Source organism: Numida meleagris, chromosome 6 (genome assembly GCF_002078875.1).
Source record: "Numida meleagris isolate 19003 breed g44 Domestic line chromosome 6, NumMel1.0, whole genome shotgun sequence".
Classification (NCBI taxonomy): domain Eukaryota; kingdom Metazoa; phylum Chordata; class Aves; order Galliformes; family Numididae; genus Numida; species Numida meleagris.
This window is the reverse complement of record NC_034414.1, coordinates 49,828,249-49,855,884: the sequence shown is the minus strand read 5'-3', so window position 1 is coordinate 49,855,884 and position 27,636 is coordinate 49,828,249. Positions and strand designations below refer to the sequence as shown.

The 27,636-nt window shown below is 38.1% G+C and overlaps 1 protein-coding gene across 8 annotated transcripts in view; it reads right to left on the bottom strand.

The window, feature by feature from the left end:
* EML1 (echinoderm microtubule associated protein like 1) overlaps positions 1 to 27,636 on the bottom strand; it is a 118,978-nt gene that overhangs the window by 33,732 nt on the left and 57,610 nt on the right. For 6 of the 8 annotated variants that reach the window (XM_021402063.1, XM_021402060.1, XM_021402061.1 and 3 more), the window contains exons 2-5: positions 17,610 to 17,792; positions 11,523 to 11,655; positions 5,473 to 5,520; positions 2,376 to 2,510 (exon numbers count right to left, since the gene is read on the bottom strand). In XM_021402063.1, the coding sequence (XP_021257738.1) occupies positions 2,376 to 2,510; positions 5,473 to 5,520; positions 11,523 to 11,655; positions 17,610 to 17,792 (499 nt within the window). The remainder of the gene's footprint in view (positions 1 to 2,375; positions 2,511 to 5,472; positions 5,521 to 11,522; positions 11,656 to 17,609; positions 17,793 to 27,636) is intronic. The other 2 variants (XM_021402064.1, XM_021402067.1) reach the window with 1 other exon arrangement.

Here is a 27,636-nt window from a genome sequence, read left to right as displayed (position 1 = left end):
TCAATCTGGCCCACAGAGCTAATCTAAATAAATAGAATGATGCATTACCATTTTTAACACCAAGATTAAATTGTTTTCTTATGAGTGAAGATACTTATACAAAATAAAATCTTTATGGGATGCAGTATTAGTTAGAAATACTACATTTCTAGAGACAAGAGCCCCCCATTTCTGAATTGTCCATGCTGACTTAATCAAGCTAATGCGAAGAGCTGTTTCATTACAGTAATAAAGCAAACCATATGTACTTCCTAATTATAAAAATCCTGACCAGACACAGAGCCTTGACTGCTCAGTTTATTTTTCATGATCTTGAATTACTTCCTACTTACCTAAGACTTAACAAGGACATACCCCTTGCTCAGAGTGATAGGGAACTGGGACACCTCAGATTACAGTCACCTCCTCACCCTTTATTATTAAAGCTTCTTAAAATATCTTTCTAAAGCAATATGGCTTTGCATAATGGCTACAACTGTACATAGAAATACGTTGAAACATAGCAATTTCACAATTGCCTTTTTAGACTTCTGATATCCATTCTGCTTTAAGCTTCATCTAGAGACCAGATATAATACAAGAAATGAAAAGGCTATGAGTAGTTAATGCTCTCATTCTTACACACATACAGTTAGCTTTAGGAGGACAGCATTAGCTCCTGGCATACAGAATCACGCTCACTTTTCTTCTAGTCTCATGACTCTTGGTCTATGTTCTGCATAGTTGCCTGGCTTCTGCAAGAATTAAGACTTCAGGAAGACTTTACTCAGACTCTTCCATAGGATAAAGACACTCTTCAAGGAGGTAAGAGCTGTGGTTCTGAACACCCTCGGGCTGCATGTGATATAAAAAAAACAGGCCTTCTAACTCCTGGGAAGACACTCTAACCACACAATTGTTACTCTAATAGTGGCATCAGCAACACTAGCTCCCCCACTAATGCCATCTAACATTCGCTCTCAATTAGTTCCTGAGAAAACTTCATTTAAACGATGTATTTCATACATAATTTACATATTGCATCACTTCTTTATCAGACCACCCCCTCAAGCCTAAATTAAGTGATTTCTAATCAATAGCTATGTTCAATCCTTTGTGACCAGATCAAATGATCGCTGAATTATGTAAATAGCAGATTTCTGTTACAAGAGTATGAAAAATGGAATGCCATCTTTTTGAGGGGATGGATATCTGTTGTTTGTAATTATCTAATAAATAATATAATATGGTGAAATAAAATAAAATTTCCAGAAGTACCAGAAGATCCAGACCCAAGGAATTCTGTTGGCTTATGAAAGCGACACAAATGCACAATGCCAAGATGATCTTAAATTGGCTAAAAGTTTAGTTTGCAAAAACAGTCAACTAAATCTTACTCGAATACAAGATTATAACCTTTTTTTTCTGATGGTATTCTTAATTTTTCCACTGTTTCCACAATTTACTGGCTTCCTACAAAGTTCGCATACTTGCTGTCTTGCTTCATAGCTGAAAACTTAAGCCAGGAAACGAACTACTAGTAATTTAATCACTCACATTTAGGCTGCTGCCTATTAGTTCACAATAACGTCAATCAATCTCCACATCGAGGTAACATGACAAAGAGATTAAAATAAGAAATTTTTGAATCATAGAATATCCCAAGTTGGAAGGGATCCATAAGGATCACTGAGTTCAACAACAAGTTTTGTGTCCTACCGTTGTCTCATCAGCAATCCAATGACTCCTATAAAGGCATTCATGCACAGATAGAACAGGTGAATTACATTATTATGTAATCTTCATTAGCACTGTGTTTCTCTAGCCGCATCATCTGAAAATCTCAAAACTATCATCAACACCTCTTTTTACATAGGGAACTGTAACAGGACAGAGATCAAGTGTAATGGCCATGGCTAAAATCTATCTAGGAATATGGGAAAGAACCAATTGGCCAAAACACTGGTTTCACCACAGACAATAAATCACATATTTCTTCAAGACATCCTATTCTGAAACTCTTGGAGAAGACATTCTCCTTTTGTTACTGTCAGCAATACAGAGAAGCACCATCAGAGATGCAGAGATACACATCGCCTCATTCTGCTCATCGCCACATTCTGCTACTTTGGATAGTGCCTGCAGATAAGTCTACTTTTCCATTTCTCATTCATCTGACTGACTGAGGTAGTTATTGCTCATAGACCAGCTGGGTGTCATTCCACATCTAAATTTGAAGAAAATTATTTGAAGTGTATTAAAATATGTATTTTTGACCAACTGGTGGAGGTTTAAAAAAAACACAAACAACTGTCAACATTTGCTGAATTGAAGAAATAAATTTCACTGTTAGGGCAGAAGGCAGAGAAACAAGACGGCCATTCAAGAAACACTACCTTTCACTGTTCTTTTTACCACTGGATGAGCTGCTGGTGGATCCAGTGCGGTTGCGACTCCCTTTGGAATCTCCATAACTTTCCCTCCGGCCTCCTGGGGACACACGCTCAGCAGAGCTGGTTCTCTTAACAGTACTAATAAAAAAAAAAGGGAGTAAATTTAACACTAGAACTAGTAAGAGCACACACTTTATGACAAACATTTCTGAGAAACATATCAAGTAGAAAGCTGGCCATAAAAATAACAACATTTTTTAAAATCAAAACACAATTTATTAAAGATCCTACATAAGAGTTTTGCTGAGTACCTGTTGCAGCGGAGACTAACATACTTTTTTTGCCCATTCATAAAAAAAGAAGGGCCACAATAACATCAGACATCTGTAACATCTACTTTCCCTATCACCTCTCAAATCTTTGAATACCACTCCACACTTTAGGATTCTCTCAAGAAAAAAGGAAGGACTGAAAGAAAGCATATGACACAACACCAGCAGACTACAGAAAATGTCAAAAGTAGGTCAAAATTTGAGCACTTGCAAGCTAACTAGTATCTGCATTCAAAATCAATTACACTGTGGTTCAAAGTCAGTTTTAACATACTCCTAAGAAAAACTATGAAAAATGCAAGCTAGTTGTCCATTCACTTGTCAAAAATATATGCTTCTACACTACATGTACAAATAGACTATATTCCCTGCATCCCCTGATAAGGGGGGGCTTAAGCCTCTCCCACTTTTCAGCTATCCCTTCAGCTAAGATGGATGTAAGGAAGCTCCTGCACAACTTTCAGCCAGCCACCTCTCACTGACTGAGAACCACAAGGTACAACAGGAGCAGTATCACCCAGAGCATATAACAGATAGGTGACAAACTACTATGGTTTTCCATTACCTCAAACCATTTTTCTCTAAAGAAATGCTTCCCAGAGGGCAAGGGGAGTAGCTGAGAAGTCAGCTGGGCCAGGTCCCTCGCTTTACTCCGTTCCTTGGGACAAAGAGCAGGGCTGGCAGCAGTGCCTGGATGAGGCAGGAATCACTTCGACAGCACCAGCAGGACAGGACTTGGTGCTGGCACCTCATTTCTCCCACCCCAGCCCTCTGTCTGCTTTATCCTCTCCAAAGAAAAGAGCAGGAACATCTACACACCTTTCTCCACATCCCAACCATGTTTATGTGGAGAGGCAGAACATTTCATCTCTTTCTGCTCCTGCCCTCCAGGACCCAGTCTCATTCCAGTCAGTCCCATTACCAACTCCAGCCCTGTTACCTTTTACAGGGTGCTCTGCTTACCATGAGGCTCAGTTCAGGCATCACCAAGGACCATTCCAGGCCACCCCCATCAACCTCTAAAAACCACCCTACCACATTACCTCAGTCAGCTCCTCAGACTGCCCCACTTCATGCATAGTGTGAAAAACAGAGGCATCGACTCTTCATAAGTAAAGGAAGTGAAGCAGACTTTTCTGTGTGGTCAAAACACATAAAGCCGTACAATACAGTGGATACATCTGAGCTCACGTCACTGCAAAGAAGACACTTTAAAGAGAGGAAGCCCCATCCATTCAGGGCAGAGCAGATGCATCTTGTGATGCATCTCAGGTGGCTTGACAAAAATCTTTCTGGAATATGCAGTGGTAGCGCAGATATTCAGTGCCATGTTTTTGTATTATAAAACAAGCACCATTCAAAGGATTAAGCTGAAACAAAAAATGTTTCTATGGAGAGAGAGATGTAAGAGAGCAAGCAGAATGCTAAGTTGCATGCAGGGACAGACTGAAATAAATGCATGGGAGAAGCAAAAGGCAGTGAAAATTCAATTCTGTTGTCACTTTAGGCATCGCTGTTTCCTATGCTAGCCTAAGACTCCACAAGTGTTCTCAAAGCCAAATGCATGGAAAAAACCCTCCTACCATATATTTAATAATATGCTGCAAACATTTAACAGTTCTCTATCTCTATTAACATTATTCCATACAGTATTACTCTAGTCTAACAAAGAAGTCCTGAAAAATTTTACTCCATGTAAAGCATCTTTAAACAGCTTGTGTCCTTCCTCTAGATTATACACACTAATGCAAAACATCGGCTCTGTGTGATTTTGTAGTATCAAACCCTTATTTTGACATCTTCTCTTTAACCAGAAAAAGAAGATGCAATATCAGCCAACACTGAAATTAAATGAAGGAAATCACCAAATTATGCTAACGTTAGAAAAATTGTAGCAATTGTCGAAGCAATTTTAAGCTAATTTTATATTGCTTGGGGTTTTATTTTTACAGCTATCAACATTCAAAAGATGAATGGATGGATAAAAATGAACAGGCCTAAAGCTTAGAAGTGCAATGATATCTCTTTACTGAAGAAGTCTTATATCAGTATAAAAACTTCTTTTACCACAATAGAAGAATAAAATTCTCTTAAGTTATTTTAGGTCCATTAGTGCTTAAACTAACTAGCCAAACTACCTTCTGACAAATTTTAAACTTCCAACAACAGCAAAAGCCCAGTGAGATGTATTAGCAAAGGATCAGAAAAAGAGGATCACAGCAAGATATTTTAATTCCATTACGTTAACTCAGTTTTGGCATATACACATTTTGGTTTATCCAGTGTTAAACATCAGTATGGCTACAGCAGATACATTGACACCTGAGGAAGAATTTAAAACGATAGGAAATATTCATTTAAGTTACAAAACCGTAAGAACATGACTGGATTCCAGAATTTGGCTTCCACGTTAGTAATATGAAAGGAGAACATTTTCAATTTTTTATTGAAAGGTAATACTTGTTAACACCATTTTCAAACTTAAGAAAGGAATGTGAGTCAATGAAATATTCTTAGAGTAGAAGTGATGTTAGCATAAGAGAATGGAGATAACATATCAGAAATCATTACTGAGTAAATTCAGTAATGCATTTATTAGTGATAAGAAGTTTTAAATGTACTTTGGAAAGTGTTAAAAATGGGAATAATAATTACAGTTCTACAGTGTTAATGCTGCCACTAAAACAGTCACTTTCTATGTGTTGAAACAGAACAGGAAGGAAAAGCAACTGAGCTTCAACACTACAAAGCTATTAAGAATCCCTCACCTTAGAGCAGGCTTTTTCAGTTTGCATGCATTGAGAAGATTCACAGACCTGCTTAATCCAGATTGAGAGGCGCGTAAACAAAGCAGAATAAAAAGTGAATGCAACAATAAAACATGGAAAAGACATTTAAAACAAGCTTACATTAAAAGACATCATTGCATGCATTTAAGATATGAGGTCACATGCAAGAATAAACAACAGCAATTATTGGCTCCAGCATCTGATCATTTCAAACCATACATTAAAGAACACCAATGTATCTTTGAATGACAAAATCTTAGCAATGCTCCAAATACACTGACTGTTTCTGAAGCTACTGAGAAAAACACAGAAAAAGAAAATCAAAGAGGCTAAGGAAACAGACAGATGATCCAGCTAGGAGACAGAAGACTATTAAGAAAGCAACAAACACAAGAAAATAGATCTTCATACATATATACACGCACCGTTGCATAGCATGAATGTTTTACATGCTTGCATCATTGAATTGCAGTGAGTACACCTGGACAGTATCTGTATATAATCAAGTTTCTCGGGGAAAAAAATAAAAGCTTTTAAAATAAAATACATTAGTGTACAGCAGCGTAACTGGTAATATTAATATTTTGAAACTTGTCTAGCACTCCTTCTGACTCTCATTTAAATCAATTAGAATGAATTCAAGAATAATATATGACTTTAATTTCATTATGCCTTTGAGCAAAGCACACTAATAACTTTAATTGTTAGAGATATAGTGAAGTGTAATGGCTTTGCCACTAGAAGTTCAATGGAAAGGGTTTTATATTTGTATTCTTTTTATTTAAAAACAATTTTTTTTGAGAGTCAAGCATTAAATAGGAGACTAAATTGGAGGTTTGACACAGAGTTTGCGTGTGCCAGTTGCAAATCATTGTTGCCCCCAGAACAGAATGTAGAACATTAATTCCAGGAGACTGAACAATTTCCTAGGGGCCATGTGTTTAGAGTTTAGAAGAACAGGAATTCATCATATTTAAGTATTTTATTCTCTCTACAAACAAAGCTTTTTATGTTTTCTTTGTTCCAACTTCTTCCTTTTGATCTCCGTTGTCAGAGTTTTGCAGCATTGTAGTACTTTACAATCTGCTCAAGAACAAAGAATGACTGATTGGCTCTTTTTAAAAGGCAAAGTATATGCTAGTCTACAGTCTGCAGCAGCATCCCTACTGGGAAAGGTATCGTCTGCATTCTCCTCCCTTATATTTTCTTTTCCCCTTTTTCCCCTTCAACTATTGGAAACAAAGCTATCCTAGATGAGTCACAAAAACCTAGATTTTAATAGGGAACTCAAAACATTAGTACTGTGTGCTGGACACATTCCAAAGGCAAATTTAGTGTTAAGCAATGAACTTCAAGCCACATTGCTTCTGAAAGGAAGAGTGCTGGGGGAAGGGAAAGTTCTGTTCATGATAAAAAAAAACCTCATCTTTTGTTGAACAAAACTTCGAATGTCAAAACTATGCATAAAGTTCAGAATAAAAATATCAGTACACAAAAAAACTAGCACTCAGAATAGCTTAATTCCTGAGTTCCACAGCTTAAAAGTAGTAAGCACATTAAATAAAAATAAAAAAAAAACTCCCTGAGACAAGGGGATGGGGAATACTTTCAAACACTTTACAAAGACAAGCAATTCTCAATTGTCTCTGCCAGGTGATAACCCAGTCCATTGCTAAATCACTTCAGTTTCACATCAGCCACCTTGCACCTGGTAGTCACGTAGCTGTGCAGCACATGCTGGCACTGGATAAGAACTTTAGTTCTAGAATCACCAGCATCATCATTTTTATTATTATTTTAAGACTTGCATTGCATTAATTATTACCACATATTTTTATCACCTGATTGATATATATCTTGTACTTGCACTTTTGCTCTATTCAGGTTATCTCATTCCTTCCTTAACTTGGATAGTTGGGTTTTGGCTATATGAGATCTATATGCGAAAGGGGGGTTGGTGCCCTCAATTCTAAATTGAAGTCAGAGTCAGTTGAGGTTACTCAATGCTTTAACAGATCTGATTCTAATTAACACGTTAGGCCATATAACAACCTACTGATATCCAGAGATACACACTTTACATATGGAAAACCAATATGCATAGAGGTTAAATGATTTGCATAAGGTCATTGAGAGAATGTGCCAGAATTTGAATAAAAGTCTGCTAGTTCCACCCTTTCAGCCTCATTTTTTTTTAATCACCTCCAGTGTTGTATTGCTGCCACAAGTAGTCATTTCCATTTCAAATATTAAAAGGGAAATCAGAAAATGTATTGAACTCTGAACCACATCTCCTTGGTAATCCAGCAAGAAGGAGGAGGCTCTATGCCATTCTGTGGGTTCATATTAGTTAACTGACACATTTAAATGAGATTGGGTTTGTACACGTATCAATAAGTACATCTATTTCTAAGGAACAGAACGTATGGATGCACACTTGATGCCAGCAGAGATTATTTGTGTATGTTTATACCTACCTGCATTTATGTTACATGCTGTTTCAATTGGGTATACTTCCTAACCAAATATCTCAAATCAAAATTATTTTTAATCCCCTTTTCATAACAGTGTTTAGTGAAACATCTGGAAGAGACTCCATTAACCTTGATGTTTGCCTCTTTTGAAAATATGGTCATAAGAAGAAGAAAAAAAATGATATTTTCCTGTTATAGTAATCCTAGCAGATGTTTGTAATTCACAGCAACAAACTGAAGGTTTGAAATGAGACACAAATAAAAAGGTGTTATTCCTTTTTATTATTATTAATTTTCTTTCACTTTTCAAACTTTGAAACATTCAATTTTTCCTTTCTGAACCTGTATTGTATATTGTATAGGAAAAGCATTAAAGAATTCAAGCTGAAAATAAGCTTTAAAAACATCTAAGCACTTAATGCTATTTAGACTTGCCATTTCATATCATCACACCTACACCAAGAATTAGCAGCAGTTTCAGAATCACTTCATATGAAAAGAGTACTGTTAAAACATGATTGTTTACCAGAAACCAGAACTTAAAAAGTTATTAAAAACTACACATCATTTATAAATTGTCAATGCTAATTAAAGCTTCTTAACACAGACAATTTCTATCTCCCTGAGAAAACGAAGATATTTGACCCTGCTGCTACATTCCCCTTGCTGCAACCTCCCCATTCTCACTGGGGTTTGGAACTGGATGATCTTTTAGGACCCTTCCAACCTAAGCTATTCTACAATTCCACTTTTATACATATTCACAGCTCCTGAATGTAGAACGGTCCAACATAAATGCAAAGTATGAATGAAGCCATGTTAATGAACTCATCTACTTGACTATTGGCAAGTCAGCTACTTAGAGCAGTTAAGATATCACCTTTGAATCTGGATCACTTGGATTTATAATTTTTCTCAGGACTGCTTAAATTTAAGAAATGCAGGATTATTTCAATCTGTAACAAGCTTCCGACTACAACAGCAAAACTGCCTATATGTATTTTTTTTCTTTCCTAAAACTGAATATTATTTTCATATTGTAAACTTAAAGCATCTTGAGCCTAGCTCCTTCAGCAAAGGGAAAGGATAGAGCACAATAAAATGAAATTAAAATCCTTAACCCACAGAAGACTTCACTCACAGATGAGCCAAGGCAGTTATACAATGCTTGCTCCCTAAGGATTCTCCATAAGGACTTTCCCACTAGCACACAGGGTATACAGACAGCGAGTGAGTGAGATGGGAAGGCTGCAGGATGCCATTTATCTCAAGAATGTGTAGAGCCATGATAATGCCCGCAAGCCACAGGATGATCCTCACCTGCATTTGACCCACCCTGTGCTGGGGCAGGAAGTCCTGTGTTGAACCCTGGATAGCAAGTGTGCAGAAACACGAGTCCTGCCCTATGTACACAGGTGAAACATGCCAATACTTGGGCTCACATTTTTTTTTTTTTTAAATAAATACCACTTAAAACTCTGTATTCAATTAGCAAGAATAAAATTAGGAGAACTAAGAAAAAAACAACTTGTAAGTTTCCTGAAAAATTAATGAAACGCAAAATAGTGCCCCTTTTAAAAAGCAAGTCAATTTTCTCTTTAAAAGTCACGTTCTTCCATTCGCTTGCAAAAATTCTGATAACACATTTCCGATAATGGATACATTTGTATTGTATTTACCTTCCTTCTCTTATCTTTGGCAAACTAGCCAAAGCCTGCAGCTGCAGTAAGGCCTATTTCATAGGAGCCCAGTTCTATTTGTGTGACACTGAAACAAACAATACTTTCTAATTTTAATTCTGCATGAAATAGCTTCTCTAAAATAACAAAATTTGGAGTCTTCTGAAAATGAGTGGTCCTGAAATCAGTAACAGAGTGGCATACACTTAGTCACCATCTCCCCTTAAGAAGAGACCCTTTACAAAAAAAGCTTCAAACCTTAGCATGTTTATACTCTCATCTCCACAACTTGCCTTCCTCAAAGAGCATCATGACTACAAAAAGCTGAGGATGATATGCAACCAAAGAAATGTTTAAAAAAAAAAAGCAAGCCCCACATAATATATATATGAGGTTCAATACAGCAACATGCAAGGTTTTGCACTTGGTTCAGAGTAACCCCAGATACGTATACAGACTGGGAGAACTCCTTGAGAGCAGCCCCGTAGAGAAGGACCTGGGGGTCCTGGTGGATGAAAAACTGAACATGAGCCAGCAGTGTGCTCTTGCAGCTCAGAAGGCCAATGGTATCCTGGGCTCCATCAGAAAAGGGGCGCCCAGCAGGGACAGGGAGGTGATTGTCCCTCTCTACTCTGCTCTTGTGAGGCCCCACCTGTAGTACTGTGTCCAGGTCTGGGGCCTCCAAAACATAAAAAATACATGGAGCTGTTGGAGAGGGTCCAGAGGAGGGCCATAAAGACGATCAGAGGGCTAGAGCACCTCTCCTACGAAGACAGGCTGAGGGAGCTGGGCTTGTTCAGCCTAGAGAAGGAGACCTCATTGCAGCCTTCCAGTATTTAAAGGGGGATTATGAACAGGAGGGGAATAAACTTTTAACAAGGGTAGACAGTGACAGGACAAGGGGGAATGGTTTTAACCCCTAGGAGGGAAGGTTTAGATCGGATATTAGGGGGAAGTTCTTTACAGAGAGAGTGGTGAGGTGCTGGAACAGGCTGCCCAGAGATGTTGCGGATGCTCCGTCCCTGGAGGTGTTCGAGACAAGGTTGGTTGAATGGGGCCCTGGGCAACCTGGTCTAGCACCAGATCTGGAGGTTGGTGGCCTTGCCTGTGGCAGAGGGGTTGGAACTTGATGATCCCCGGGGTCTCCTCCAACCCAAGCCATTCTATGATTGTTATAATTTTAACCAGCAAACAGCACAGCAAAGCAGCAGCACAAGAACTGTCACATTTAACTTGAACTTGGCTCCACCCGACCTGTTGCATTTCTTATAACCTAGGTGTATAATCAGCATATACGTAACGTACAAAAAAAAAAACCCACACAGACTCAACTCAAATTGAGACATATCATACTAGTTGTCTAATGGTAATAGTAAGGTATCTAAAACTAGATATTCTATTTCCATAAATGTGCTAAGTCAAATTTTCCTCCCTGAGATACTTATAACATTTCTAAGATAATATTTACAAAATCACCAAAGGTAACAATCTGATTTGTAATAACAGTCTCTCAACAGACTGTATGTTTTCTTCTTGCTATTAGAAAATCCTTGCCTTACTTTTTGTGTCATGTTATAAAACAGCGCAGTAGAAATGCTATATTATCTGTGTTAGATTACAGTAACAAGAAAGTAACAGAAACTAGTAGATTAAGCATTGTGTGTTCTTTCAGTATTCAGGGTAATAACCTTAATTCTGATTAATTAGACCTAATGAGTTTAAAATCTCCTATAATGAACTCCATCTCTTTTCATTGTGAAGTAAGTATTTAGACTATTGCTTTGAAAGTAAGAAAAACTACATACTTAGAAGCTTGAAGGAGGAGATCCATTATTTCCTCAATTTAACAATTACAATGTTTCCGAGACATGCATACCTTTTTGCTGCTGGTGATACGGTTTCCTTTCTGGTTCCTGATGGAGAAGGTAAAGAGCCACTTGGTTTCTTTGGTAACACAGTTCCATTATTAACAGTAGTCCTTAAAGGCAGTGTTTGTACCAGCGGTCTTGCTGTAAATCAAGCAGAGGATTAAATAATCGTTTACATTTTCTTCTCTTTTTTCCTCCAGCAAATAAAATGAAAATATTTTGAAATATGTGTAATATGTCATTTTTTCCCCACTATTGCCAAAGTTATGTAGATGTGGGCTTTAAAGAGGATTTTTTTTTTTTATTCATAATCATATCAGTCAAACCATCTGCACATGGCTTAAGAACACAGTTCCATAGCCTGTGCCATCTGCAAAATCCTGGTTTAGTTCAGTGAGCTTACAGGTAAGCACAAAGGCAGCAGTTGCCACCAAAAGCAATCCTGCTCTCACAGAGAATGCATGTCTATTGCCCACCCGGATGATGTTTGGAAGAGTGCTAGAAATAAAGGTAGGTCACAATTTCAGAAACTTATGCTCTTTATCTCTCAACATTCTTACAAGTTTTCCACAAGCAAACAATCTGTTAATAAATCTTTGTTCTTCAGCTACACACATCCGACTTCTTTGAAAGAACATAGGCTCCTCTTACAAAGAGGAATTTTATCCATCAATCAGAAAAAGCTATTGAAATAATCAAAACAGTGGATTTCATCAGCTGACATTATCTAACTGCATTCTGATCAAATGTTGGCTCAAAAGTGTTATACATATGTAACCCATAATTACTAGTAGAGTAACTGAGAAGTTCCATTCCAGTGCATTAGAAATTAGTTGCAAAAACAAACAGCGGTTAAAACTGCAAGCAGTGAGTACTTAAACGAGAACTATAGCAAAGCAAACCTTGGAAACATAGACACAAGCATGTCAGTGCTCTCTGCACAGCAGGGAAGAAAACCAAAGCTTTATATGTCACCTGAAATTTGACATCACTTCATATTACAAGCCATCTTTGTGAAGATGCCAAAAGTCTCTAGGTTCAGAGAGGGAATACCCAAGAGAAAGTAGAAGCCCATAAGTCACTTAAGAAACACAAGAGAAAATATCTGGTATTGTCTCAAGGTTCAGAGAAAACAGCTGTGAAATACTCTGAAAAAAAAAATGCTCAGGACAAATAATCTAAAAAGATAAACCAAAAAAAACCCTAGCTATTGCATACAGATCTAGATTATGATACACTTGCATCTTATTGTAGGACTGTAAGCATGTATTGACTTGTTTATCTGAAGTTCTCATATACTGAAGTAAGAAAAAACAGTGAAAGCCTATGACTTGAGAAGACTGCACCAGTAAATAAGATTTACTTGTGAATGAAAGTTTCAAAATGAGCTGTATTTGCTTGACATGTACTGAAGCAGTTAATTGTGTTAAAATACATAGTTGTTTGTTACACATTCATCATTTATTTATTATATACTTCCCATTAGGAAACAGTGAAGAAATAAGGCTTATTTGGCTTAGATGACTGAAAGATGACATGAAAACAAGTCAACAAAGTAAAAAAGAAAAACTCTAGGCTCCCTGAGGATAGGGGAAGCTAGAACTGCAGAAGACTGGTGGGTTTAAACAATACCATTCTTACCAAGGGTAAAAAGAGCAAGAGCTCTCTGATTTTATGGGCAGCTTTAAGGAAAAGTGAAACAAGACTTGAATGAACTCACAGTGCCTTCCAGCCCTGTTTCCATGACCTATTTTAACATGCTAATGCTGTCTTCAGAATTGTACTGATTTTTCACTGTGCTAATTTTCTTCATAGCTGCTTGTATAAGCTCTATGTTTTAGATCTGTGACCACAATAGTGTTGACAGCACACTGATATTTAAGTTGCTGCAGAGTAGTGATTACACTAAGCCAAGGACACTTCAGCTTCTCAAGCCGCTCTGCCAGCAGCAGGAGCTGGGAGGGGACACAGCTAGGACAGCTGACCTAGACTGGCCAAAGAGATACTCCATATCATATGGCATCATGCTCAGCAGTAAGAGCTGAAGGAGAGAAGGAGGAAGGAGGACATCCCAAGCATCAGCTTTTGTCTTCCCAAGGCATCATTATGCATGATAAGTTCTGCTTTCCAAACAGATGTACATCTGCCTGCCAACGGAAAGCAGTGAATCCATTCCTTGTTTGGCTTTGCTGGCATGCGCAGCTTTGCTTCACCTATTGAACTGTCCTTATCTCAGCCCAGGAGCTTTCTAGCTTTCACTTTTCCAGTTCTCTCCGCTGTCCTACTGGGGATGAGTGAGTGGCTGTGTGGAGCTCAGCTGCCTGCCAGGGCCAACCCACAACAAGTGGTGCTACAAAACAGTTGAAACCTACTGTACTTCAGCTTCACCTGTTAAGGAAACAGATATCATGATCCTATTTACTTCAACAGTATTTCACTCTACTATGTTTCCTAACTGTTGAAATGTACCAATTATATATTAAATATGCATTAATGCATAACTAATATATAAAACAGATTCTGTTGCACAATATAGAATCAGATGGCTACAGTTCAGCAGTTGTACACTTGTTTCGTGACACAATTTCTGCAGCTCACAAAACTTCCACGAAGCTTTCAGATCATGAGTTAGAATAATAACTGAAGTTAAATAAACAAAAGATTAAAATATTTTTTCTTTATAGCTATATAAGAATACCTATTAAAGGGAAGCTGAAGTGAACTCCAACTAGCATGGGTTTATTCTTTTAACCCTATGAAACTGAAACTAGCAGTTTCCCTTGTAACTCTTGATAGTCAGAGGTTTTTGCTATAAATCCAAACCAAACTGAGATTCCACATTTCTAGAGCCGGAGATTTAAAGATTTAGCCCCATGAGCAGGTACTGTTGAAAGCAACAACACAAAACTCTTACATGGCACACAGAAAAATCTACAAATTATTCAATTATTCCACTATTTATTCTGGAGCTATTTAGTTTTATTTACAAAGCTATTTCACACCAGTGGTAATTAACACAACAGTCAAACAACTACAAACACGTCATTAACTGTTAGAAGCAGTGGATGTCAGTAACTCAAACACACTCAGATTACTGCTTTGTCAGTAACATTTATTTGGGAAGTTCTGTTGCTTCAAGGTCTTACCTGTGGTAGCAGCACTGACATGTTTACCAGCCTCAGCAGCAGCTTTTTTAATCATACTCTGATCTATGGATTAATAGGGCCATTAAGTTTACAAACAAATCAATAATTGCAAAAGGAAAGAATAACAAACAAGAGTAAAACAAAGGCAGGAAGCATACTGAACTCCACAAAGTAGCTGAATTAAATAAGGAAGGAAAAAAAAGCCACATTGGTGAAGGAGCTCCACAAACAACATAAGCAGCTCTATGTCCATGACATATGCTGCTTTTAAGCTGCCTAGCTCAAGTCTAGAACAAGAAGTCTCTGCACAGAGACTGAAAACAAGCTCAAGCTTTTCTGCATTACTTGTTTGCAAGCCTTACATGTGAAATCTTTAGGCCAATTTCACTTATGAAGTACTCAGAAAATGGAGTTCTCTGTCCCATGAACTTTCTTATTTCAGACTTTAAACAGAACACTGGGGATCCAATTTCTGTTTCAAGGGTAAGAACCTTCCCGCAATTCACACACCACTTTAAACACAGACCACAGATGAAACGATGAAACGAAAGAAAGATCACATAGTATGCCAGCAGGCAAGAATTGATCTGGTTACAATTCAGTAATAATAATTAAACTTTATTTCTTTCAGACATCAGATAAGATCTATTTTATAGGCAACATAAAGCCACTTCATCTGTTGTACTACTGCATTTTATGGAACATTTTGTTCTAGTGGGAATCATAATTGGTAACGTTTCACTTAACCAACTTTTTTTTTCAGTAAAACAAAAAAATTGAAAATGAGGAGAATGCAGCACAAACGGAAGACAATGGGAGAACAAGGTCATGGACATTTACTGTATGTTCTATCCAACAAATAGCATCATCTACAGTGAACTAATCTGGTTCTGGAATTCTGTCCATTTCCCCTTCTCCCATTTCCATTAAAACAAACTCAAGATCTCAGTTCAGAAAACCAAGTCATTTTTTTTTTTTTTTACATATACTGTTAAATCAGTGACTAAAAGTAAATATCCATCACAAAGTCACAAAGATATAGCAAAGATCAAACAATTTCCAGCCTCAAAAAAAGGTATGAATCCATAATTAAACACGACTCTTCCAACATGTATTAAAAATTTAATTTGTATTAACACATGCCAGCACTCCCAAAAGAAACAGATTTAATAATTTAGACAATAGAGAGACTATGAGCGTCTCCCGCTAATGGAAAATAGATACCAAAAAATGCCTTTCCTCATGAAGGAACACGAATTCATGTAGCATGCTTTGCTCTGATAAGGACCCAAGGTTCAAGTGCAAATCTGTTTGTGCACTGGCTGTTTCTGCTACAGGAAGACCAAAGGGATGATGTGAGACACTAATGGGATCCCATGAGGTTCCAGACATGGGCATTCCTAACAATGTGGTAAGCTGCTACTTTTCTTCCAAAGGAGAAGAGCACTGCAGGTCCATTGATACAAAGGGTTCATAAATGCACCTTGCGCACCAGGCCCTGCAGGCCTGCTAACATCCAGGATGTAGTGTTTCTGTGAGGTTTTCAGCAAGAATATTGGATTAAAATTCCTCGGAGAAGTCTAAATGGCGTTCTGGTGTCTTTCCCCCCCCCTCTACTCTGCCCTTGTGAGACCCCACCTGAAGTACTCTGTCTAGACCTGGCGCCCCCAGCCCAGGAGGGCCACAAAAATGATCCCAGGGCTAGGGAACCTCTCCTGTGAGAAAAGGCTGAGGGAGTTGGACTTGTTTAGCTTGGAGAAGAGAAGGCTCCAGGGAGGCTTCATTGCAGCCTTCCAGTACTTGAAGAGACCTTGCAAACAGAAGGGGGACTGACTTTTCACATGGTCTGATAGTGATAGGACAAGGGGGAATGGCTTAAAATTAAAAGAAGGTAGAGTTAGATTTAGATGTTCAGAAGAAATTTTTTACTCAAAGGGTGGTGAGGTGCTGGAACAGGCTGCCCGGAGAGGTTGTGGATGCTCCATCCTTGGACTCATTCATGGCTGGGTTGGATGGGGCCCTGGGCAGCCTGATCTGGTGGGAGGCAACTCTACCCATGACAGGGGGTTGGAACTAAATGATCTTTAATGTCCCTTCCGACCTCTATCATTCTGTGAAGTCTGCGATACACAGACTTTCCACATCTAGGTTGTCACCACTCTTACACCCAAGACTACCCAAAAACATCTGCTAAAAATTCCCACTAAGCTTCAGATGAGCATTTTCCTATGCTTTTACAGACACACAGATGACAGCACATAACATCAGAGGGGTTCTAGTAAGCCTCTGCTACAGTGAAGTGTTGCATATCCCACTCACGCTTTTCTGATGCACATGCAAACCAACCTGTTGCTGTATGAAAAGGACCAGGTAAGAACACTCTGCAACATTTGCATAACACAGTATATTGCAGAGTGGCAACATCTATCACATCTGGAATCTAGATCTGTTATACTGTAACTGATTCAGGCATCTAAGGTGGCTGTACTTTTCCTTTAAACCTGGGCAATTGCATAGCAACAACTTACTGGTCAGATCACCATTGAGCTAGCTCAAAGCTCTGATTCTGAGTATGCCTACACCATTATTTAATTGAATTAAAATTGTATTTTGTTTGAATTTAAACTGTTTTTCCCCCGCAGTCAGAAAAACTTAGGAATTTCACACACAGAATATGCAACATTCACCAAGGACATTATAAGTTAATTTTGATCGTAAGTTAGGAAGTTGTAGCAATATGGAAACACTTCACTGGTTCACGGGGACTTCAGAGGACTCACAGGTTTAACGATTTAGTCTTGTATGTGTTCTTTTTGATAGGTCAGATTTCCAAATTTCTGAGTTTGAAGTTGTTGATTTTGACCACATCAAAGATCTAAAGAATAAACTAGTAACACAAAACATTACTTGAATTGAACTACCCATTTTACGTATATCTGAAATGCCAACCTTTGGTAGGTCCTTTCTTGTTTTGCATGGCCTGTTGTTCTTCTGTAATATTCAAGCGTCGAACCACATCAGCAAGGGCAGATTTTAGCAGCTGGATGTCATCTTCTTGCATTTGGACGCGTTGCTCCAGAGAGGCAATGCGATCCGTTACCTCCATACTGCTTGCAGCAGAGGCACTGTCATCTAAGGAAAAGGAGCAGAAAAAGCTGCATTACCTAAAATGTATAAACATAAAGGAATAGCTTGGACAAATAGCTGTTGGTAAGGCCTTTGCTCAGACCTGATGAGGTCTTGAGGAAGAAAGCTTTTAAGTGACCAAAAGGCAGTGATAGGAATTCTGTAACAATAATCAAAAAAAAGTACGATGAGATAACTAAGCAATCACCATTCAATATTCTACTTCATACAACTTTCAGGTATTGGCTGTTGTTTAGATAAAGAGTTATGATTTTTTATATCCTGCATACCCTATTAGATTTTTCTTTCTCATGTATGCGATAGAACCTATACATTAGACATATAAGCAACAGACAGGCTCAATTTTTCAAGCACCTTCCATAGACTGAGAAAATATGTTAATCCCATGTCATAAAACTTAACTTACATGAGCAACTTTATGAGAACATTCCCTCTGACCAAAATAGAAACATTAAGTAAATTCAGAATTACTCAAGAACTGTACTCTTAATCTCCACATTGCAGAAAGGGTCATTACTTTGTATACAATTCACCCATTATTTGGAAACAACCCACAGAAGCTTGAAATCTGCAGCTCTCTGATGAGGGCTACACGTTCTTTCCATCCCAAATTAGCAATAAGAATATTTTTCCTAAATGAGTGCTTTTGTTCCACTCCATTTCATATCAAATAGAAATACTGCAATTTCTTGCAGTATTAAATTAGGAAAAATAAAAAAAAAGAAGAGGAAAACAATGCCAAAGATGTCAAAGTTGATATCTTCAAGGGGGAAAAAGAAAGTGTTTTTTAAAAGAGGACCACAAGGTTTATTCAACTATCTGGATTTGAAAACTAAAAGGAATTGGTATTAACTTGATCATTTTAAGTAATATTAGTCTAGTGATTATGGGATTATAGTTTCATTTGAATATTTAGTTATATTTCATCAAAATAGTGATATTTAATCTATCTACAATCATTCACTTTTTTCCTCCTCACTCTTCATGAATATCTACTACATACATTTCTTCTGTAAGAGACATTCTTCATAAAGAGACTGCTGAAGCCAGTCTCTTTATGAAGAAGGTTATATGCTTTCATTTCTTGTGTACTTGATTTTCTTCCTTTCCAAACCAGATTTTTCCTCTTCAAATGTACAACAGCATAAAATGAAAGTTAAATGGCTTATGCATGATAACTAGTGTTGAATTTTAAAACAAAGTCCTTCAAACAGGAAAATAACAGTTTCAACTTCTGAATGCATTTAAAGGCGTTGTCCAAAAAAAGTTTATACATACAAACTTCTAATCAAAAAAATCTGGGGAAAAAATGTATTTAAAATGAAAAGCTGTATTTCTCTCCAATCCAATCAAATACAAACTGGTTCCTAACTGCAGCTTTTTGGCTCACGTACTTCTCACATCCTCAGCAGCTATCTGTGGTTACCAAAACTGACTTGGAAACAACTTAAATGCTATAACAATACGGAACATCCATTAATAGTTACAATATAGCTTAATATAGCAGGCAAATATAGCTTAAGTTGCCCGCTAATTCTTTACAGAATCTTCAGAGCATATTTAAAACATCAGCATTAAGCTATTAAAGCTTTTACCATTGACAAACTAAAAGAGAACTCCCGAAAAATGCTGGAAAAGTTTTCCTTCGACACAGCCTAAATGCTTTCCCAACTTTGGCATAGTCACAATTCTGCTCGGTGCAGAACTCTGTGCTGCAGCTGCTGCAGGTAATTAATCCCAAAAATAAGATTAGCAGACATGCTGGCAGCAGTATGAGCTGCCTGTAGAACTTAACCTTTCCTTGTACAAACAAAAGGCCCATGCTGCTCTAATGACTTTACACTTTAACTCAGCTGGAAATAACATGGATTAGCATACTGGACAATAGGCAAGCGAACCTAAAACTTGATTTAACCAATACAAGCCAAATTCAACCTTCAACCACTCTGCCAAATTCAATATGGCATGGTATATTTTCTTCTGAACTCAAGTCAGTGAAAAATAGCAAGTTCCCAAGATGAGAAGAAAACTCGAGGAGAAATTTGTTGGTGATGAAATGGTCTGCCCCCAGTGTTACAGAAGAAACATTCTCATTAAAGTATCGATTAGATTCATTTCAAAGGGTAAATAAAGAGTAATTTTGCTTAAACATAAATCTTCAAACAGTAAATAAGCAGCATTTTTATTTACAGATCCTTAAAAAAAAAATCACTCCCACTGATAATTACTATGACAGACATCTCTTTCTTCTTTCCACACCTGCCAGCTGTCACTGCAACTCTTCTCCTTGCATCCTTGCTAACAAAAAGCACCAATCAACCCCTTCCTCTGGGCACAGCCTAATCTGTGCCTCGCCTATCACCACTCCTCCCGCTCCTCAGAAACGGAACTCTCATTCCTGCTACAGCCTCAACTTGCCTTTTTTGTGTCAGTTACTTCAGATGATCCAGCTCCCTTCCAAATACGCAGGAAAGAACAGAACCTCTAGCAACCTTCAGTAAGATTACAGCTCAAGACAAGGTGTACAAGAGCCTGGCCACATTTGATCTTGCTTTCTTTCTGCATACATATACCAGTAAACTATAGAAGATGTATGGGATATAACAGAGCAACATTTCTGAAGAATCCAAAGCTCCACAGTATCACAAGCGTGAGCTGCTAATTCTGCAAGGAGAGGCTGGAATGTTCCTGCAGTTGAGATCTCCAGATCAGGGAACATTGAGCAATAGAGTTACAACCGAAACACAAGCAGATAAGCAACATGCTGTGGTACGAAAACAAGAGAAAAAACTAATTCATTATATAAACTAACCAAACAATAACCACAGCGGCCATAACAGATGTTATCTCCTCTGCTCACAAAAGCTGTATTGTTGTCCTACTTCTGATTTGGCTCTGCAGTGTATAAGCTCATCTTCACAGCAAAGAAGAGGGGGATAAGACAATTTTTAACAAATATCTGGCATGCAGTACACACTGAGTAGGACCATCTTTACTCAAAGGGCAGCAAGGCCCTGGCACTGCTGCCCAGAGAGCAGAGGTGGCCCATCCATGGAGGTGCCCAAGGCTGGGCTGGATGGGGCCCTGGGCAGCCTGGGCTGATAGGGGGGCAACCAGCCCACAGCACGGGTTGGAAATAGATGATCTTTAAGGTCCCTTCCAACCTAAGCCATGCTGTGATTCTGTGATTATTATTCCAAAGCCAGTATTAAATGTAAAGCAACTACAAGCTTCATAGCACCTTATTCCACATTTTCTCCCATGTAAAACACACATTCTGAAGCAGCTATCCCCAAGGAGGCTGTGACAGGAGCAGAAGGGGGCTGAGAAAGGTTCAGTGCCAACAGACAGCAAGTGGTCTGCCCTAGGATGCTTCAGATGGTGGCCACCTTCCACTCACAGTGCCCAAGCGTGTTGTCCTGATGCTGGGTTATACATGTTTGGTTTCACAGCTCAGTTACAGCCACCGGGAGAAAGGCAATTTTTGGTAACGATGTAAAGATCCTCAAAACACTTCATGTGGCTCCAAGGAAATACAAAGCATGCTGTTTAAAAAAAATCCGGATAGACAGAAATATGCAGTAGTAATGAGCAGCTTTACTGCAGAGTTTTACAATTCTGTAAGAACACCATCATGTCACTATGTCAATTTTTGTGATCATAAATTCAGAAAATTTAGCAACTTTTTAACAGTGTCAATATATCTTACTTCCTTCCCTCATCCCTCATAAAACCCACAGCTGTTCACTACCTTGAAAGGTGCATGAAGGAGGCCATAAACCCTAAATGTTTTTGCTGATGCATTATGTTATAGCCAACACTCTCCATCACCATTTTCACCCATGCACAAACATCACATCGCCCAAGTGGGTAGCACTGATTAAAGTGGGCATGGTGGCGATGGGTCAAGGGTTGGCCTAGATGATCTTACAGGTCTTTTCCAATCTTAACGATTCTGCGAAAGCATGCTAGAATTGATCGTTGCTTCTTTTAGAAGGAGGAAGATGGGAAGAAATGGGAAAAAAATAGAAATGGAAAGAAGAAAAATGCATTTACTTTAAATTTATGTCCCTTGAATTGGAAATCTGAAGTGAAATCACATTCTAGAAGTGTTCATTTATTTTTGTAGATTGTAAAGCAAGTCTAGGTAACTAGCCCATGAGATTAATGCCACATACAATGTCCAAAAAATGAACGAAACAAGGAAGTATCAATTCAGATGCTTGGTTTTTCACCGTAATACGCATTTGCATTAATATTTGGAAAGAACAATCATTTGTCATTTATGCTTTGCTGAGATACTGCAGGTTTCAAAGTGAATACAACAACAACAAAAAAAAAGGCAACGTTCTTTGTGCTGCTTTTTAAATTTTCCAACCAGCTAATCCATGATCTCATAGATTGGAAAGATTTCTTGTGGCAAAATAAAAGACAATACTGAGTCAGATGAATAATCTGCTTCCAGAGTATCTTCCAGTTTTTCAGCAATTTATTACTTGTACTTTGCCAAATGTGAAGAAACATCTGAAGTACAGCCAACAAAAGGATGTGCACACTGTTTACAAGTAAGAATGATTTAAAGATTCCTTAACTGTATATAAAGTAAAGCAGAATGGCATACTTGCACTGCTAGTTATAGGCAAGCGTATTAAAATGCAGGCTATTTTCTGATGGAAAACCTAAATCTGAATTGTAAATTAGTGATGTAGGAAATAAAGGATCTCACAGAATTAATAGCATTTTGGTTTTTTGTTGTTTATTTTGTGGGAGGGGGAGGGGAGAGGAAAAATAAAAACAGTAATGACAATAACAACACCAATAACATCAGAAAAATGATAAATAGAAGGAAGCTGAGTCTATTTTTGCATTGTCAAATGTCCATAGATTTTCAAGATGAGTAAGCTGTGTACGTATTCACTTACTTTCCACATGTCATTAAATAACAATATTAAAAATCTAAAATTAAAACAGACATGGCATTTTTCTCCATAAGAACTACTTCATTAAACAAATATTATTTCACCTTTGCCTCATGCAGACACTAATTCTGAGACTATCTTGTCCAGCTCAGACCATAACAGCTGATTAAGTAATGGAAACACAAGATAGTGAGTCTGACTGGCAAACAAATTTGAGTTTATTCAATTTATGCTTTCTCTTCAGAGTACCAATTAACAGGATCAAGTTGTATATGAAGTAGTTCCAACTTTTCAGAATCTATTCTGTTCACTGTATGTTTCTAAAGAACCTTCTAGCACGATGCATGTGTGGCTGCCATACTCTACCGGAGTGCTCACTAAAAGCAGCATCTCATACTTCTGACCAAAGTTGTCCTTGAATTTAGACTCACTGCAGAATGTTAGAAAAGAAAATCCAAGTCTTCTAGGGATGGCAATTTCCAGCAGTGACCTTCTGCAGAAGTTAGAAGATAACCTAAACAAGGGAAACTGTGGCAAAGGATGGCAGAGAAAAGGGAGCATCTCCCATAGAGATGCCCTTCTAGCACAAAAATGTAGACCATGCTAGCAAGTCTGAAATGAGCTCAGCTGGTAGTTACGCACTCCGAAATACCAGCAAGTACATCACTGTCTTTACTTCTAAACTAATTGCTCCAGCCATTTACAATGCTCAGAAATTACTAATAACTTCAGCACCACTATAGCCTTATAAAATATGCATGGGGATGAAGAGCCCTCCCATGACATGCAGCCAGGCACTTGTGAGAAGGCAGGAGCTGCCCAGCTGCCTGTGGAATACTGAAGATGCAGCACTTCTTGACAGATTTTCTGTTTTTAGACTTCACCAACACCACAGAAATGTCAGATGCTGTGCATGTCACTTGGTTACACATTTGGCAACCTCCCCGTCTCCTGCCCACACCATCACTGAGATCTCACGCGCCAAGTTACTGGAACTATTTTCTGCAGGCTCCTTGAGTCACACTAACACTGACTTTCGACGATCTCTCTTCCACTTCACCTCTCCCAATGGCCTCTGTTTAGCTTGAAACTAACAGCGCAGAAAAAGATCCCTGTACTGTCAGCATCTCCTGCTTCTTTCAAAATCCTGCCCTCCCTTTTTGGTTCATTGAATTCATCTTTGATTCTGGGGCACCAGCATCAGCCATACAACATATTTGATCAATACTGTCTGGCTGAAGTGACAGAACCAAAGTATTAGAAGGAGAATTAGGCAGAAAAACAACGCCCGAAATCCAAGGATTACGATGAAAACAACTTGCAAAATGAAAATGAGCAAATAGCTGTGGCACTTAAACAGTGGAATGCAGTGACAGAGTTGCCAGGCTTAGATGCGGGGTCTGGGAAGTCCCAAACATTCTGGTGGCTGCCTCTGTAGCACAATGTCAGCAGTCATTTGCAGACCAAAAGGCTCTCTGTGCAGGAGAACAATGCAAAATAAAACAGCAGTTCAGTTTCCTTTGACAACATAACACCAAGCTCCTTTGTTTAAAGGATCGCTGTCGACAGTATCACACAGACTATCTTCCCTCCATCCACTTTTCTAATGCAAAACATTATACCATACCTGAAACACAGCAGCAGCTCTCCAGGCTCGTCTCTGGAAGACAATGACAACACATATGCGCAACAGCTTATCCTGAAGTCTGGTACATACCGGACTTCTCTGCTAGACTCTGATTTGACCAGATTAGAGCTTTCCGCTGTGAGAAGCAAGTGGATTTAAAGCCTAAAATAATGTTATCCTATTTAATCTCGTTATTTGGTGTGGTTAAGGGTAAAAACAGACAAACTATACTTAAAGCTGTAAAACTGTGTTGCTTTACGTGTAATCTTGGAAAGCAGAATCGCTGCCAGCAGAATGCTACAGGAACGGACTTAACGTCAGATTCTCTAATTGTAATTTAATATTTAAATGTATAAAAGGATAAGAGAGAAAACACCATGTTGTGGTTTTTTTTAGATGGAATAACTGATTCTAAGGAACATATTCATATCTAATCTTCAAACTTGATAGCTATAGACACAATGCCATACCATCTATAAACTTACTAATATGTACATGTGCATACAGTCTGAACAGGTAGGACAACTTTTCAGTTCAGTCTCAATTCAAAGGAATGCACTTAAGAGCGATCAGCATTACAGGAGATGCCCTCTTGGGTACAATCAGGTACATCTCACAGCAAGTAATCTGAACAGACCAGATTAGTTGCTCCATGTCCTCAGAAGTTATGTATGTGTAGGAGGGAGGAAGATAACACTGTTCCACACACCTGCCTAATGCTGTGCTCTGAATTGCACTGGGAATCCATGAGAAAGGTGATCCAAGTAAAAATAATTTAAATCATCATTATTTCAGAACAGACCACATCTAAACCTTACTGTAAAAACTGCAATCCAAATGTGTATACTTTATATGGACTACAGATGGTTATTTTTGTGAACGGTGTTTTCTCTGACATAGCTCGCTATTGTAGTCCAATATTTGTAAAAGCATATCACCTCATTTCTAAACATTCACTGAGGAATAGCTTGTCCTTTTACAGCTTTACCACTAGAAAGTTTAAGAAAAGGAATTCAACTTTCTAAAATTAGAAGCTGAATGGGAAAGAAAGATAATCCACAAGAGCAGTCATAATTGAGAACCACCTCACAGCTGGGTGCACAGCATTCATTAACAAAATGAGAAAAAAAATTATCTTTACAGAAAATTCTCAAGAAGTTCCTCATGGCTAATAAGTCAGCAATTGCTACAGCTAAATTACTAGTGCATGCCCTTGACCTGCCTCTAGGTGACAAGCTGTAACCAGCAGCTCACTGTTTTCTCCCTAGCAGATGGTAGATGAGATGCTATTTGGAAATCAACCCGTTAATAGCACTCAAGTGAAAAACAGAAGAAATTTTTGCATGTCAATAAATTAGAGGGGCTTTCCTCAGACGAGGTTTATCCACGAAGCACTACAGTTCAGACTTACTGTGCTGGCTCTGTTAAGCATGCACGTTAACAGGAAAAAAAACAAATTGTCTGTTGTGCTGGAGCAGTCTGTACAATAAAGAAAACTATCGTGAAGAAAAGAAATAAAATACAGCCTTCTGTAGAGTAATCTTAAAGCAAGGTTAGTAGTTTGAGGAAAATGACCCCATATGATCTGCCTAGAGTCACAAAGCTGAAGTCACAGCGTAACGAGAACTCAAAGGAAGGAAAGGGTATAGTATGGGTAGAAGCACCTCAGGAAAAGCCAGATGGAGCATAGCTGTGTTTTACTGTTTTACATCCTCAGTGATGCTTGGTGTGCCTCTATCACAGGCTGAGGAGTAAAAGAACGAACGCACACTGTAGAAGGTGGGAGAGCACCTACAATACTTCTGTCCTACATGCCATAGTTTCCTGCTAAACATTCAAGTCATCTCACAAAATCCAGCAAAGGATGAATTCAAATTCATCACCTAGCGTACACTAGTGAGACTTTAGCTTTCATTTAGCACTGTTAGGCGAAAAGAACCAAACCAGATGCAAGATTTGCTTCTGCTGAATGGGTTTTAAACCACGTGCAAATAAACTTCACGCACTTAGTACACACGATACATTTTCTTAGAAACTTTATCAACACTGCCAACTGCAACCAACACTTCAATAAATTTTCACTGTCTTTAGGAAAACTGGATGCCTCCACTAGATTCTTCATCTAAATCCTGGGTAAATAAATTGGAAAGATCTACTTTTACTTGCAATCCAGACAAATTAGAAGGAAAGAAACCTCATTTAAAACATCTTTTAAAAGTTACTGATGTCAACCTGTCACTGTGCATTACAGAGAAATCTTATTTTATCTTTTCTGTGTACTTATTTTCCTAAAGAGATGATGATTGCCAATAGCAGGAAACCATTAAGACACATCAGCCACTGGCTGATATGCAATTAAATGCAGCCTTTTCATTACTTTGGACGTGGCAGTATATATGCATTTAAGCAACTACTTCTACTAGCATACATTCCTTCATTTTCCTAACTTCCATATTTGAACTGCAGCAGACACACTAATTTACTCAGGGAATTAACAGCTTTACCTGTAACTTCTATAATCTGCATTTTATTGAAAATTATAAGAATTTATGCAATATTTTCTAAATAAAAAAAAAAAACAAATTTAAAACATTATGTTAAAGTTCAGAGAACAGCAAATAAAACACATCTATGGGCTTTGCCAATGGGGAGCCTTCCCCATCATGCTGACCCCCCCAGTTGTCAAGCCACCAGATCTATCAAAACTGAGGCAACATCAATAGTTAGAAATCCAGTGTTACCAATTTGAAATGGTTTGTGCTTCATCATGTTTCATAACTGAACTCTTTGAGAATAAGGAATTGGAAGATATCAGCCTCTAATCAATAGCTTTTATTCATAAAATATAACTCTGTCAAACGTTCTGCTTTTGCTTTTCTTGAAGGCTTGCCATCCTTTCAAATTGTTTTCTGTGGCCTCAGACCAAGCAATATTAGATGAAAAGAATAAAACATTCTTCCTGCACCTGCAGAAAGGATAACTGAATTGAATTCAAAGGCGGATTTATCATTTTTGCAAACCTTGTTTGCAAAAACTTTGCTCACTTGTTCTCAGCTAATGGCTTCACTTCAAGCAGTGGTCTGACTTTTCTTCAGAACTCTGAACTTCTTGAATATTTTAGTTTCTGAAATTAATGCAGTATAACATTAGGTTTCATTATAGGCTGTCACTAAGACAAATAACAATTTAAATATTAAAGGAAAAAAATGTTCCAGTTTTAGAAAGTTATTCTCAGGCTCATTTAAAATCCCATCTTTTTCAGTACTGCCTTTCACAGTAGAGT